The sequence below is a fragment of the Archocentrus centrarchus genome, chromosome 2 (genome assembly GCF_007364275.1).
Source record: "Archocentrus centrarchus isolate MPI-CPG fArcCen1 chromosome 2, fArcCen1, whole genome shotgun sequence".
In the NCBI taxonomy this organism is placed as follows: domain Eukaryota; kingdom Metazoa; phylum Chordata; class Actinopteri; order Cichliformes; family Cichlidae; genus Archocentrus; species Archocentrus centrarchus.
The window spans coordinates 13,089,779-13,107,013 of NC_044347.1; the positions used below are offsets into that span (position 1 = coordinate 13,089,779).

A 17,235-nucleotide genomic window follows, 5' to 3' on the forward strand; every position below is an offset into this window, starting at 1 on the left:
TGGGTCCTCCTGGACACTATGTATGTTTTCCTGGGCCCTGTGTTTTTGTTTTTCTGACCCCTATTTTGAGCGTTGGCGCTCTTCGGCCCTGTGCCACTGCCTTTTGTTTGGTCCTGTTTTTTGTTTAGTTCCTGGACTGGTTTGTTTTGTTTTGTCTCCTGGGTTTTGTTTGGTTCGGTCCCTCCGTCCGGTTCCCCCTCCTCCCGCCCTGGTCCGGTTTTGGTTTTTCTTTGTTTCTTGTTGTGGGCCGTCGGGAGCCGGCCCTTAAGGGGGGGGTACTGTCCATGGTCCTGGGCCGGTGGCCCAGTATTCTATGTTCCGGTGATTTAGTTCTGTTTATTATGGTTTCACTGTTTCTGTTCCCTTGTGCTCTGTTGTGCTGGTGTCGGTTATCCTTCGGTGTCTGTATTCCCAGGTGTTCAGCCAGTGTGTACTCTGTTAGGTTCTTTCCTGTTTTATTTTGGTAGGTCTTTTGTCTGTGCGCTTTGGTTTAATTGTGCTTCCTGTGTTTCCCTCCCAGCTGTTTCCCATTTGCCCATTACCTGCTGTGTTTATATTGTCGGTGTTTTCACTTTGTCCTCGTCGCGTCGTCGTCGTTCGCTCCCCTGCTGTGTTCCTCTGTGGTTCAGTTTTGTCCTGGTTTTGAGTTCTGGTTTGTTCCTGGTTTTGTCCTGCACTTTGCCAATTAAAGACTGTCTTTCCATTACCTCGTCTGCCTTGGGGTCCCCTTCTTTCCTGCCACACAGCTGATCCGTGACAGGCATGCCTTGGCTCCAGGGTTATTATAGTTAACGAAAACGAACGAAATAATGAAAACTGAAATTGAAAAAACATTGTCGTTAACTGAAATAAATAAAAACTATAATTAAAAGGAAAAAACGATAACTAATTAAAACTGAATTGTGAGTTTACAAAACTAACTAAAACTAACTGAAATTATCGATAAACTGACTTTCATTTACTTGTTTTTTGGGGGTTTTTTTTAAGCCTTGTGGATTGATATGAAATCATTTTTTCCGCTCTCCGAGTTTAAGCTGGGAGCGCCACAGGGACAACTGTGTGAGTGCGCATGTGCTGGTCCGCAAAGTAATGGCTGCGGTCTGCCGAGAAAGCGGCAGAGTCCCGTATGGAGGTTCTTTGAGTACAAACACCTGCACACGACCACAAGGTAATTAACACACACAATCCAGCTACACAAGCATAAATGTGGACATGAGGTTGGCAACTTCTGTAGGTTGTGTACAGAGGCCACAAAGACCCTGCAAGTTTAATTAGCAGCATCTAACCAAGCTAGCTCCAAAACAGAAGCAGCTTCAGGTGGTGAGAACATCAGGATGCAGCTGGATTTGAGCTTTGACTCCTTCAAAGAGTTTGTTTTTGTCAAACACACATGTAGGTGTTGTTAATCTGCTGCACTGATGCTGAACTTTATTGTGGAGTTTATTGTAGAATTTATTGAGTTTGGGAGTTCATGTTTTTCTTTGTTTCTCCCTGCTGATGTTCATGTGTGTCCTTAATATTACACAAATTTAGCACGTCTTGTGAACAGCTGGTTGTTGAATATATTTCTTTAAATGGTATCTTTTTGTCATTACACAATAGTCACTTTTGTGCCTTGAATCTTGCACCTGATTAGGTATGAAAATACTAAAACTAATACTGAAACTAACTAAAACTACGCATGAAACCAAAAATAAAAACTAATAAAAACGAGAAAAACCACTCTGAAAACTAATTAAAACTAACTGAATTAGAGAAGAAAAAAAGTAAAAATTAACTAAAACTAAACTATAATGTAAAATCCAAAACTATTATAACCCTGCTTGGCTCCATGGTGAATTACACAGGAAGTTGCTGTTGAAGGGCAACGCATGCTTGAAAATTTATGACACTTGGAACACACTTCAGACATGACAAAAATTTTAATATCTTGTGCTATTTCCAAATGGGACCAAATTTTTATTTAAGATGCAGTTTTGGCACCATTTTTGTCATTTTTAGGTGTTGTACTTTAATGAACCCCTGCTAGAGAATTCATTAGATTAAAGACCTTTGTAATCTTACCTAAAACTGAAAATTATCTAAAAATAAAAGCTGTGAACATTTACAAAATTTTTAATAATGACCATTATAAAACTGTCTACAATACTACCAAGCTGAATTATTTATAAATTATGCTAATTTAAGGGTAAACAAAAACAAATTTAAGAATATTTTAAGACATTAAGGAGTTGCAGTTTATGAGCATTAGCAGAACTAAGGAAGGTAATAATGTCTCCTGACCATCTGCTTGTTGAAGTTAGTCACCATCTCCTCAAAGACAGCATCTCGGGTCTCATCTGCCTTGCCAAGTTTCTGCAAGACCTGCGGAGAAGACAAGAGGACACAGTGATTGGTGTGGTCAGCCACTTTTTCTGCACCTATTTTAGATCTATAAGTGGAGATATGCAGAGGTCTATTTTCAGGCCACTGTCAAAGCCATGTGTCTCCTCTCAACGTCTGTGGTTAACACCAGCTGTGTGTGTGTGTGTGTGTGTTGTGTGTGTGTGTGGGTTTCAATGAGGACATCTGAGTTAAGATTTGGGTTTAAGTTTCATATTAGATTCAGGATTATGATTAGGATATTTAGGATACTACGGAGCCACCCAAGGATTTAAGAGGACCTGCGTTCCAGAGAATCTGTTTTAAACGGAAGATTTTAATGACTTCCTGAAAAGCTGACAAAAAGAAACAACACATACAAAGAGACAGAGAATGTTTACAAAAGGCCATAAATTAACAACTACAAATAGATCAGAAAGATACCAAACACATGACAAAAAGCAATGTGAACACAAATAAATGCAAACTGATCACAAAAAGAAAAAAACTAATAAATGGAACCAAACTGAATTAGCCATAAATGAACCAAAATGACAGTTGAACATCTACAAACACACACAAATGAACCTGGGCTGTGTACTAGGTATGCAGTGAAGCTATGCCTGTTGGTGTCTTATCTCAAACACAACATAACATAACCAGAGAACACTAGGCTCACAACTCACAAATCACAACTCAGGCTCATAAGATGCAGAAAATGAAAAACAAAAAGAAACAGAAAACAAGTAAGAAACGTAAAATATAAATTAAATGGAAAGAGACCAGAATGAAATGCGAAATGCGAAAAAACGGGAAAGCAGAGGCAAAATACTGCAAAGGCCCAGAAAGTGTCCAAACCCAAATGCACAAATGTTTCAAAAAGACAGAAAGTAACCAGAGAGACACAAAAAATACCCGAACAAGACATGCAAAATGAAGAAACAGAGAACAACCAGAAAGCAAAAGGTCCAGAAAAAAGACTGAGACGGTACAAAAATAAACCTGTTTTTTTTAAATGACGCGAAACAATAAAAACAGACGCAAACATGAAGACAGTGAAACACAAAAGAAGCACAAAGAAAAGCAAAAGTTTTACAAAACCAATCAAAATGTCAAGAAGGAGACACAAATTTAAGTCAGAATCATTCAAAACCACAGCAAAGTGACTGCCAAAGAGAAACACAAAAAACACTAAGATATTCAAGGTGACCACATCCAACAGCTAAAATAGACCACAAAGAGACAACACACCAGTGAAAAAGAAGAACAAGAACCAAAATATAGTTGCAAACCAGTGAAAAAGAGACAAAATAACCACAAGAAGATGCAAAAACTAAAATGAACACAAATAGAAGCAAAATGAGGGCAGTGTTTCGAGTCTATGCACAGTCAGGGACCTGCGGTCTCATAATACATCTGACTGTCTGTGAGACATCTTTAGAAAACATTCACTTGAGCGCTGGCATTTTCTTAATTAGGGTAGAGTCAGCATGTGGAAGGTCAGAGGTCAACGCCTTTGTGACCTGACCACGTGTGACGTGATTTAAACAAAGATGATATACAAAGATGAGACGGCAAAAAGACCACAAAAAGATGTAAAACTCAGAAGTTCTATAAAATTAGGAGCTACATAATGTCTAAAAAGGTCAGTTTTGAGTCTGCTCAGAGATGTTTTCTGGTGTCGACAGTGTTTCATACAGTCATGTGTCTCACTGACTCCCACAGGTGAGTCATTCTGATCAGATATCTGCTCAGTAAAGGCTGAGACTGTGCTGTCCAAACAGCTAAAATCAAACTCACAGAGACATGAGGATGTTTTCACTCAGTCTAAAAAACTGAAAGATATCAGCGGTATCTCACTGCACAAAATCACCCAAACTGATGAAGCATGTTACTTCAGTAAAACGGGACTTCTATTATAGTTTTTTAAAATTTTCTTTTATAAATAAATTTATATTTTTTATGCATTTAATTTGTTGTACCTTTTTTAGATTATTTGCTTCTTTTTTTTTTTTTTTTTTTTGCTTGTTTTTCTTTTTTATTTCTTGATTTTAATGTTTTTATTTGGATGTTTTTCAAATTTCAAATTTTTGCTCATTTTATTAATTACTATTTTATTATTCAATTTTTTTTTCTTTTTCTTTAGTTCTTAGATAATATTTATTTTACATTTTCTAAATTTTTGTCTTTTTTCTTACTGGATTATTTTAAGGATTCTTTAAAAATTTTTAATTATAAAAAGATGTTATACTTTTTTCTAAATAGTTATTGTTATTAACTATTTTTTCCAGATAATGTTTCTTAAAATGTTTTTGTTTAAGAGTTAATTTAAGCAAGATATTTCTTACTATCGTTTTATTTACTTAACTTCTTATCAATGAAAAGTAAAAGTGACATTGTTCGGGTTCTTTTCACTTCAGTGTTTCTTTTGTTGTTAGCCGAATGAGGTCGGCGGCTAATCTGATCAGATGACTGCAAGCACATGAACGGGCATCCACACCACCTCCACCTCCACCACCTGCTGCCCTAATCCTGTGACGGACACACAAACCAGCATCAACACTCAGAGGGGACTTCCCCACTAGTCTGTTTATAACTCTCCAAGAATATACAATCAACATCACACATCAGGACAAACTCCTTCATGTAAACATTCACACTAAAGAAAAGTATAAAAGTTTGCTAAAGATGGAGCAGTCACTGAAGTCAGAGACCATTCAGGTCACTCTGCTTAAGTCAGTAGAGAAAAAGTCATGAATCAAACATCATTTTTCCTCTGTAACTGTAAGTGGCTGTTCTGGTTTATCTACCTTTGTGAGGACCTGTGTATAAATCTCCAACCATGTCAGGACACTTTAGTCAGACCTCACTGTGGGAAAAAACTCCACATGCCTGTTTCAGGACATGGTCTTAGGTTTCAGGTTATAATCAGGAATGCATTATGTCCTCACAAAGACAGATGTACAAATGTGTGTCATAGCCGTCCACTGAATATTCGTGTTGAATTTCAACCCCCTCAAAATACACCCGGAGCACACACAGTGACAGTTTGCGGGGTATTAAGAGTGATGAGGAGGAGGTCCAGGGGCAGCTAAATATAGATACACCCTCCCCCCGAGCCCCACCTTTGGCAGTGAGGCATGCTGGGAGTCCTGGGAGGGAGGGACAGGTGTTCAAGCCAAGCAGGGCAACTTTGAGGTTTGATAATCTGGAATCAAATTACTAACTTCAGAGAGCTAAAAAGATGATCTGAATTTATTATTGGGCATGAATTACAATAAACTGATTATTCGATCAGGTTTACAATATATAAAGTTTTAAAAACAGTAATTAAGTTGTAAGCAGATATGTGTTCACAACTGTAATAGTAGGATTACTGACGATTAGCACAAAAAATTTATATTTTCAGAAAATTGTCTTTTTTTTAAGTATTTAGCATTTTTTTTATTACTGATTTATTTATTGCTCATGTAGTTTTTTTTATTATTGTTAAAATTCAATATAAAAGGGAAACTATAAATAAATATGAAAAATGACTAAAAAAATCCTAAATAAGTTGTATTATACATTATTTCTTATAACTTTGACAACTTTGACAGCATAATTTGACTATTTTGAAAATATAAAACAAGCAGCCAAAAACTACAGAAAATATATTGACTCTCTTTGCTTTTTTAATGATGACCTCACTGGTGGAAAAAAAAACAAAAAAACATTTGATGCGACCATGTTTGTCTTTTGTTGGTCCAGCATGAGGGATATTTTTTACATTTTTCACTTAGACACAGGAATGAACTGATTAGAGTTTTGTGGCCAAAAGACAAAAAAATTAAGGCCAAAACATAAAGATTAATTTGCTAATAATATACACAATTGTATAAAGTAATAAAAATTATACTTTATATCCAAAGGTTCTGGACATAGCTGGTGAATACAGGCATATAACTGTGAAGCAATGATTCTAGTTCTTCTTAAGTTCTAATTAGGTAACAATGGGCTGTATTGTTACCATTGTTGTACCAGCTTTTGTATGTTTGGCCTTTACGCTCCTTTTTGCTTGTTGCCGTATAGCCCAGTATATCAAGCAGTTTATATAGAGATGTAAATTACACATTTTCTTTTTTTAAGCATTCATATTGACAGCCGTGTTATTGGGATGCTTTGCGGTGTCTTCCCATTTTGCCTGCATTGGTTGTCACTCTGCTGCCCGACTCTGAAAGTGGATTAGACTCAAACCGTGAACAGCTACTTTTAATCAATAACTTTTTTTTTCAAAACTGTGACATATATTAAAGCAATCATCAATATTTTGTCCCTTTTTTAAGTAAAGTAGCACTAAAGTTTGCAGGTCAGTCCAGCTTAAAAGTAGGAATACTTATCCCTGTAGGACAGTTTAGGAAGGGATTTAGGATAAAGTGTTCATCTGGAGAGCTGAAAGGGGGCGCTCAGGTGGAGGGGTGGGTTGGTGTCACAGGTTGCTTCCTTTTTGACTCCCAGCACCACAACAGGTCTCCAGCTATTTTCTAAAGAGCACCACCTCCGCAGCCACTACGTTCACCCAGATTCATCTGTGGGGAATTTTCCCAGCATGCTATGCAGCACAGCTGACCGAGTGACATTATATCGCAATGACAACCACGGCGGCACCCAGGAAAGGATCGGGATTGTTGGGTCATCTGGTCTGAATCAAATTATTGCTGTGCACCGGGTACCCGAGTCGAGTCTGTGCGTCTGTACATTTAGGGCAGTCACACTTAAAGTGAGAGTTTTTATTACATTTTAACAATTAAAGATCTAAATATCCTCAGGTTCACCTGCTTGTTACGTGATGACATATTGACCTTGTGTCCAGTCCAAGTGTCTCCTATGTTGGATGAGGCTCTCATCCACTGCAGCTTATTGTCTCTTGTTTCTGTTTGAATAGACATGAGCCTCCAAAACTATTCAGCTGTCATTCTCAGGCTCTCCAACTTTTTATTAGTACTACTCATGTGTAGTCTTGACGTTTTTAAAATCATGGTGTACACTACAACCCATGGGGCTAACAGTGCCAACAACACTACCAGCGATGCAGCAACCCTGTCAGAGACCTGCACTACAAAGCAGGGTTTGCAAGGAGGTAACTTTAGGATTAACCCAGAGTTTTCAGGGTTATGAAAGCGCTTCCCTTCTTATGCTGCAGGGATATCCCAATCCAGAGCAGGCTATGCTTCAGTTTAGAGATCAATACACACAACATCACCAGTTAATTCAGCTTCACCATTGGTGCAAGTCCTTTGAACCTCGGAGTGCAGATAGTAAAAGAGTCTGATGTTTTGTCTTTTCCTGATAAGAAATACAAATTATTATGCCTCTTTTCCACTAGTACCTACTCAGCTCGGCTCGACTCAACTTTTAGGGTTTTCCATTTGGTGGTAGTACCTGGTGCCAGGTACTTTTTTAGTACCTACTACTAGTGTGCCACTGATTGGCCAGGGAGTGATGTCACTAGATGAAACACGAGAGCGACTTCTGCACAAGAATCAAACCTGCTGTTTTGAAACTTGGCAACGAGGGAAATGACTACACACTAACCAAGGCAGACGTTTTTGTGCTTGGTGGCTGACGACAAAATCCAGAGGAAGCTAGACGGAGCGACCGCTTGTGCTTGAGTCAGATGCAAATAACGTCACAGGACTTTGCTGAGGCGGTACTCAACTGTGATGTTAACACGAGGGAAACCAAGCAGAGTAGATTGGAGTCGAGTTGAGCCAAGTAGGCACTAGTGGAAAAGAGGCATTAATAGCAACTTTATTCCTGGCCTTCCCCGCCTTCTGGCTTCAAGTCATTTCATATTTCCATAATTCTGATATTTTTAGTCTGTTTTTCACTAAGCATCAGTGAGAAATATAAATAATTAAGAGCAACTTTGTTCCTTGCATTTTTTCCTTTTGATTGTAAGCAATTTTAAAACAAGTTTGCTGTTATAAGTAGTCTACTTATTGCTCTTTATCATTTTGAAAGTCAGCCTTCTTAATGGTTTGAATTCTGTTTTCTTTACTCCACCACAGCTGACAGAACAAAGCTAGCATCCTAGGAAGAGACTGAACTTGTGATTTTAACAAAATATGCCATTCCAGTCAGATCCTCCGGTGCCTAATGTTAGCGCCGAGATGATGAGGAGTTGTATTAACTTCTGTCGCCATTCCTTTAATGGCTTCAGACTTTATAGAGCTTACCAGTCTTACTGACAGAAGTGATTAAAGCGCACACATGTACAGCTCTTTTTAATGCACACTACAATACAGCTCTTTTCCATTCACGCTCGCTCAGGTACGGAAGCTCGTTTCTGCCGCTGATAAAGAAAAGAAAAAGAAAAGAAAAAGAAAAAAAGAAAAGAAAAGAAAAGAAAAGAAAAGAAAAGAAAAGAAAAGAAAATCATTTTTGTCATCCCATAATTTCAGGTTATCTCAAAATTTCTGGTTATTATATAAAAATTTTTAACTTAATAATTTGAAATTTCAAGTTATTTTCTCAGAAGTTTGAGTTACTAAGTTGAAATTTTGAGATAATAACCCCAAATTTTGACTTATGGTTGACCTTTTCCCCCCCAGTGGTGGAAGCAGTGCCTCTCCACTGCTTCAGATATTTCCAACCGGAAGTGTTGGAGAAAAACCACGGAGACATTCAACTACACATCACAGTGATGCAGACATTTGGTACGAGTGTATGGTGGAAACACAGTGTAATGAACAGACAGCTCAGATGCACTCGAGACTTACAGGACAAAAACACAGCTGCATGTAAAAGCCAATGATGCACTGTAGCTACAGCATTTCTAAATTAACCAGCTGTTTGCTGATGTTCTCCTCTAGAACAACCACAATAAAATGGCATTGATGGATTTTTTAGCTTACTCTGCAGCCCCTGATGACCAAAATAGTAAGAAGACATAAGAGACATAACCACCAAACAGACATGCTCAGTGAAGCTCTCTGAATCAACCTGCAGGATTTTGATCTGCATGCTTAAAAACAGTTTGATCTCTGCTGGGGACTCAGCGGACAGGGGAACAGACGCTGGAGTGTAAGCACGTAAAGTGAGTGTGGAGCTGGATGAAGCGAGGGGTGGAGGGCAGCGTGCCAGCAGACAGACAGCTGAAGCCACCCCCCCTCCAGCCCTCCTCCTCCTCCTCCACTGGCCTTCAGAGGGAAGATGATACTCTGACCTTCCTCTTTACTCGCAGCTCCACAGCTCAAGGACTGAAAGCTCAGCTACAGAAAAAAAACTGCCGACTTTCTGAGTCTTCTGTCTGATTTCTGCTGGTCTTAAATGAATTTCTTTATGAGTTTGAGGTGGGATTCATCAGGGAGTTGGATGTTATAGCATTTCATCCACTTGTCAGGTGTATTTACAAACAGATTTCTGCGTAACTTCCACACACTTGCCCTGCCAAATAAAATCACTCTATCCATCTAATCAAAGGTAAGATTTTGTCAGCAGTATTTCTAGAAACCTGTGATGGATACTGGCAACAATTTCCAAACACTTTTTTTTGCTTATTTAATACATAATTGCCTGTTCTGTTTTTAAGTTTAATAAAATGACCATCCATTGCTACCTTAATTACCTTAATTGGATTTTAAAAAATGTTTTAATTAAATTTGTTTATTTACAGTTAATTTTTTTTGGAAAGTTGTGAAAAAATAAGATGGAGAAATAGACAAGCAAAGAAATAAAGTGTTAAAATTTGAAAAGCCGCCAATCAAGCTTCCTGAGCCTTTAAAAAGGCAGGTGGTTGTTATTTGAAGTAGAAATTATGGAGATTTTTGCCTTGAAACTCCATCCATCCATCCATTTTCTTCCGCTTATCCGGGGCCGGGTCGCGGGGGCAGAAGCCTAAGCAGAGAAGCCCAAGCTTCCCTCTCCCCAGCCACCTCCTCCAGCTCATCCGGAGGGACCCCAAGGCGTTCCCAGGCCAGCCGAGATACATAATCTCTCCAGCGTGTCCTGGGTCTACCACGGGGCCTCTTCCCGGTGGGACATGCCCGGAACACCTCACCCAGGAGGCGGCCTGCCTTGAAACTGTCAAATGAATTCTAAAAATATATGGCTCAGCCTTAATAAACACTACGAAGAGTATAAATATGCTCTGTGAAAATGTGATTTAGGGTAATTCAGAATTTATAATCCAGATTTATGTTTTTTTAAATAGATATGTCTTCTTTCTTAGTCATCTTTATCTTTATCTGCTAAAGATGCCTTCAGGAGTCCTGCTTGATGTCAGAGCTCTGCATTCTTGAGCAGGATTTGGAGGTAACTTCAGGGTTAACCCTGAGTCTTCAGGGTTGTGAAGGCAGCTCTAACCTGCTCGAACCACCACCCACTAAACAATCAGTTCTCTAGAAAATAGCATCACTCCTGCTGGAAGATCCCTCAGACCTCTCTGTGCAGATAATGAGAGCCTCTAAAGACTTTCTCTCATGAGCATCAATAAATAAAATTAGATACTTAGGAGTTTAGTTAGTTAGTATTTTCTAAAAGCATTAATATAGTAAAATAATCACAAAACAGTACATCTAAGAGAGTATATAAGAGAGCATATAAAATTTACAAGTCTACTGAACCACCTTTGCTTCCTGGCTTTAAAAGGACTTCATCTATACAGACCTTTTCCATTTTTCTACAGCTGGAAGGAAAAACCATTGGCTGACCTTTTAAGTCTGTAACTCTTTGCCTGATTCATGACATTGAAAATGGAACCTGATAAGTAAACGCTCTTGAACATGTTGATCTCATTTTTAATTCTTCTTTTTCGTGCAGTTTCAGAGATGCACATTTGGCTTTTCTCCAGATTAAATAGATCTCACATTCAGGCACGGGGAACATGGGACATGGATGCTATTTCATTCAGCGGCGGGCGACAGTGGCAGCAGCTGCTATTTAAAGTCCATTCAAGAGAAATGATCAATGAGAGTCAGGAGGCTCAAACAGCAGAAGGACAGCACCCTTTTTCTGATACTTTGACCAGTTTTTTTTTCTTAAGTAGAAGAAACAAATTTAGTGCATTTTTTTTAACATATAATTTCATTAAAAACTTTCTTGTTCCCAACTATCCACATTTCCATCAGCCTCAAATTATGGAAGCTTGTTTCTGCCACTAAAACAAATACACAAAGAAATTTTTTAAATGACAAGCTGAAATTTTAAGTTAGAGTCTCAAATATTTGTGTTATTAAATCAAAATTTAGACTTACTGACTCAAACTTCTGAGTAACTCACAATCTTGAGATACCAAACCCAAAATTTTGACTTATTGACAGAATTTTTTTTCCCCAGTGGCTGAAACAAGCTTCTATATCAAATTGCCAAGTTTCATTCAAATGTAGCATTTGCAGCTGCTCCCTTATTTCCCAATGAGTCACCACAGCCGATGGATCCACACATTTGATTTGGCACAGGTTTTTACACCAGCTGCAACCATACTGGGCTCCTCCCAATGTAGAACTGGGGCTCTTTTGAATGCTAGGTGAATGTGTTAACCACTACAATATGCTACCTAAAAGAAAGCCATTAAATCACTGCAGAAGAAGAGGATGTGTGTGAGGAAAGCTACAGTTTCTTCATTGTTTGGACCCATTCTGCTCATTTCCAGCTCCATATTTTATTAGTGGGCTCTATTATCGTAGCTCCGCATGAGTCACAGTCCAAAATAATCTTTATGCGTCTTATACTGCAGCCCCTCAGTTCATCCTCTGTCTGAAACACACCTTTGAGCTCCTCCCTCATTAATGAAGTTTGTTACGCCTCACAAATACAAGTTTTAAATAGGAGGTGGGTGGAGCTTTTATGCTTGAGATGACCATAATAGGGAAATATACTATCTGTTGCATCATACAGATCCAAAAGTCAATCAGCCTGCAGTGTGAACTTTTTTCCTCACAGGGCTACACTGAGTTCATCATCTGAAAATTTAGCCACGTTTCACATCAGCAGCCACCACTGGAATATGAGATGTATGACAGAAAATGAAGAGCAGATTAGATCCCCCTTAACAGCTGTCTCCTTCGTTTAACCTGTGGCTGTTACACTTTGCCAAATTTGAGTTTTCCTGCTACACCACTTTTCCCCCTTCAGTCAGGAATATTTCTGCAACCTTCCTGATTCTGTTTTTTGTTTTTTTGCATATTCGTCACACTTACATGTTTCAGATCATCAAACTAATTGAACTGTTAGACTAAGATAACCTAAGTAAATTAAAAAAAAATGCTGTTTTGATGATTTCGTTTATTAAGTGAAAAAATCTATCCAAGCCTACCTGGCCCTGTTTGGAAAAGTAATTGCCCCCTAAACCTAATTGGTTGTGTCACCCTTGGCAGCAAGAACTGCAATCAAGCCTTTGTGATAACTGACGATGAGTCTTTCACATCACTGTAGAAGATGTTTGGTGATAGTAAATGGATTGGTTCTTATACAGCACTGTTCTACTCTACTTGAGCACTCAAAGCACTTTATACAACATGCCTTCATTCACTTTTTTCTACACCTAAGTGCTTTCTATCTAACATTCACAAACATTCATACTCCAATGAACACATCAGAGAGCAACTTGGGATTTGGCATGCAGACTGGAGCAGCCAGGAATCAAACCACCAACCTTCCGATTAGTAGATGACCTGCTATACCTCCTGAACTACAGCCACTCCTCATGGTCCACTCTTCTTTGCAGAATTGTTTTAATTCGGCCATATTGAAGGGTTTTTCAGCATAAATGGCCTTTTTAAGGCCAAAACATCTCAATGTAATTTAAGTCAAAACTTTGATGAGGCCACTCCAAAACCTTCTTTTTGTTTTATTTCAATTCAATTCAATTTTATTTATATAGCGCCAAATCACAACAAACAGTCGCCTCAAAGCGCTTTGTATTGTGGGTAAAGACCCAATTTGAGCCATTAAGAGGTGGACTTGATGGTGTGTTTCCGATCATTGTCCTGCTGCTGTTTGAGCTTCAGGGCATGAACTGATGGTTGGACTTCCTCCTTCAGGATTTTCTGGTAGAGAGCACAATTCATGGTTCTATCAGTTACAGCAAGTCATCCTGAAGCAGCAAAGCAGCCCCAGACCATCACACTACCACCACCATGTTTGACTGTTGGTGTGATGTTCTTTGCTGTGTTAGTTTATGTCAGATGTAACAGGACTCAAACCTTCCAAAAAGTTCACCTTTTGTCTCGTCTGTCCACAGTATTTTTTGGAGACCATCAGGATATTTTTGACAAATGTGAGACGAGCCTTTGTGCTCTTTTTGGTCAGCATTTGTTCTCCTTGACCTCTCCCATGGATGCCATTTTTGCCCAGTCTCTGTCTTATTGTTGAATCATGAACTCTGACCTTAACTGAGGCAAGTGAGGCCTGCAGTTCTGGGTTCTTTTGTGACCTCTTGACTGAGTTGTCATTGTGCTCTTGGAGTAAACTGGACACTCCTGGGAAGGTTCACCACTGTTCCAAGTTTTCTTACTGGAGTGCCTGGGCTAGTGAAACAGAATCCAGCTTTCCAAAAAAAAAAAAAAAAAAAAAAAAAAAAAATATATATATATATATATATATATATATATATATATATATATATATATATATATATATATATATATATATATATATATATGTGTGTGTGTGTGATCTGTGCCGCACAATGACCTGTGCAAGAATTACAGCAGCCGCGGGTTTGTCTTTATCCTTTATGCTAAGTATGTCATGTAAAAAATTATAGGCAAATAAATACTCCTTCATCCAAATCCTGGTCATGATTTTTGAGAAGAATTTGTTGGATTTGTTGTGTCCCTGTGACAATATACAGTATACAATAGACAGTAGCTGTGAAATCTCTACGACTGCCTGACTGACAGCACTCCTGGTGTGGCCCTGAGGTGATTAGAGGTTAAGACCTCAGCAGGATTAAGCAAGAAGAGTGATTAGTACAGACAATAATAACTCAGAGCTGAACACAGACTGTTGATCAGGTTTCATTTGGTCACTTTTAGGACTATTTTCTCCCCACTTTCTGTTTTCAATGAGAGACTTTAAAGCCTTTTAAGGTCAACCCAAGATTGCACCCATGCTATCTGAAATTTTACCACTTAAACTAGCACTTGGACCCTAAATTGTCATACTGAAATGCTGTAATCTTTATTAAAAGACTAATTTAAGGCATTTTAATTTCCCCTTTATTTAAAATAGTTAAATTTTTGATGCCTGTTGTGCGACATAAATTACCACTTGAGGGATAAACCCCATCACCCTGAACAGGGTAAGAGGAAGAGAATGGATAAATATATGAAATAAATCATTAATTGGCCAATGTTTGATAAAAACCCTCAATCTGGTTGAAGACATTTTAATGGGTTTTAGCCACAAGAGGCACCTTTGAATTTGGCCTAAAACTCATTTAAAGCCCACTGAAAACCTACTCATATAAAACAGGCTTTTAGTTCCATTAAGAGTTTGACTCAGTTTAAGACTTTAGAAATTCAGATTTTGCCCCATACAGTAAAGTCCCCTAAACTGTGCCTTAAACATATTTGAAGTACTTGGATATATTACAGTCTGGTAGCAGGCATGTTTAAATATGGTAACTATAAAAGGTGCATTTAAGATATTTTAAAGTTAAGTTTTTCCTTAATTTTAAATATTTGTTAAGAATATTGAATTCTGTGCTGTTACTTGCTATCATTTGCTCTTTGAAGTATAAATCGAGTCATTAAGTAACTGATCTATACCTGATATATCCCTCAATTAATTTTAAAGCTGTAACACCAAGTGTATCATATCTGATACATGAGGTTTTGAGACCTCTACATCATCAGTGTGAATTTTTTTCCTGTAAAAGCTGCTCCTACTGTGAGCAATACATTGTGCAAAAGAGCTGGATGTAGCAAAAATGATATCAATTAAAACTCATATATGCAAAATGATATATATATATATTTTATCTGTCAGAAGGTTCAATAAACACTTCAAAAAAAATTATAAGCTTCTGGCAATTATTTCATGGTTCAGGCTTTACAAGGTTTAAGGCTTTTTAATGGGCTGTACCCACAAAGATCACCTGTGAAGTTCATCATAAATCCCCTTAAAATTAACTGAAAATAGTAAAATATGCATCAGTCCACTGGATCCATTCATTCAACACACTGAGGCGTTTTAAGAAGCAGAAGGCTTCATGCTATTTGAGATTTTACCCCCTTAAACTCTACCAAGCTTCGCACTCCACCCTCTAGTCCAAATATAGTCACTCCCGGCTCAGAGAAAAAAAAACAGCAGCAGCCAAAACACTAATGCTAAAGCAAAATCCGAAGTCCAAATCTCAGTGGATGGCATTACGGTGGCTACATCCATCATTTATATAGTGTATGGCCTTCATTAGGAATTTAAAGCATTTTAAGGTGGCTCCTGATAGATTGTTTCCATGCTATTTGAGATTTTACATCATAAAATGCTCTTAAACTTAAACTTCAACCATTTAAAAATATTTTTTATACATCTGTCTGTTAATGATCGCCTAATCATTCTTAAAATGTACATTTAAGACATTTTAAGGCTGGATTATATTTGACTTTTACTTTATTTTCAAACATTTTAGGGATAAATACACTAAGTCTGATTATCTGATTGATATTTATTGTAATGGGTTTTAATTACAAAGAGCACCTTTGAATATTATTTTGACCCCTTTTTAAAATCCATGAAATATACTTCAATCTAAAACAGGTCATTGGATCCACTGGATTTTTAAATTAATTAAAGACATTAAAGTACTGTAAATCATAGATGGTTTCCATGGTATTTTGAGATTTTACCCCTTAATGCCACCTTAAACTCTATATACTGTAGCTTCCTAGTGTTAGATAATAACCTAGCATTCAAGCCTCTCACCCAAATAATGTAACTCTGGTGCACCTAAACACACCATGGCAGCAGATGAAATGCTAAACTTCAGGCTTCAAAATGCTCAAAATTAATGGATGACGTCACTAATGGTTGTATCCATCCTTTATCTACAGTTCTTCACCTAATTAAGAGTTTAAAGCCCTAAGAAGCCCCAATGAATGTTTCTGGAGATTTTACCGGATAAACGATAAAAATAAAAAAAAACTGGATAGATTGGGGTGGGAAATAGGAGAAAAAAAATCTACTTAAAAACTAACGTTTAAAAAAGTAACGATGCATCTGTGAGGCTTTGGAGGTAACAAAAAGCAGTCTGTTCCAGCCGTAAGTACATGACAGCGTCTCGCTTTCCTTTGTTTAGGATTTGCAAAGTAAAATAGGGAATTTTAGGCAGTGAGTCCAGTTTTCAAACCTGACAAACCGTTTTGCATCTAGAATTAGGACAGGAGCATTTAAAATCATGCATGAGGAGGGTGACACCGTTTTAACCAGAAAAAAAGGAGCATCTGGACCTCTGTCCTCCTGTAATTTCTGTCTACGTCCCACAACATAATTTTGAGGGGGGGCAATGAAATGTCAGGGGGGCCGTGTCACACCAGCCCCCCCCCCCCCCCCCCCCCCCCCCCCCCCTTCTTTTAAGCCAAGCCTTTGGTTTATTGATAGTGGGGAATTTCATGTGTTATTAATAGCTTTTTCTGTACGGTTTTAAATCTCTTTATATTTTTTTGAAATGCAGTTAAAACTCCCTTAAATTGAGGTGTAGTTTGGATGTTTGGTGAATATATTGAGACGCTGCATTTGATTTAAGGGGAAATGTTGATACAAACTATAAGTATCCTTAAAGAAAACCTTATTTTTCAGTCCGTTAACTCTCGTTAGCTGGCTGAGCATTTGGAGACACAAAGTTGAGGGATCCAGTTTCACGGCAGGACACTGTGTCCCGCGGCCATG

At 38.0% G+C, this 17,235-nt stretch overlaps 1 protein-coding gene across 2 annotated transcripts in view; it reads right to left on the bottom strand.

The window, feature by feature from the left end:
• The window catches only part of bin1b (bridging integrator 1b), a 34,634-nt gene that overhangs the window by 16,850 nt on the left and 549 nt on the right, over positions 1-17,235 (bottom strand). For both annotated transcript variants that reach the window (XM_030756114.1, XM_030756124.1), the window contains exon 2: positions 2,284-2,364. In XM_030756114.1, coding sequence (XP_030611974.1) covers positions 2,284-2,364 — 81 coding nt within the window. The remainder of the gene's footprint in view (positions 1-2,283; positions 2,365-17,235) is intronic.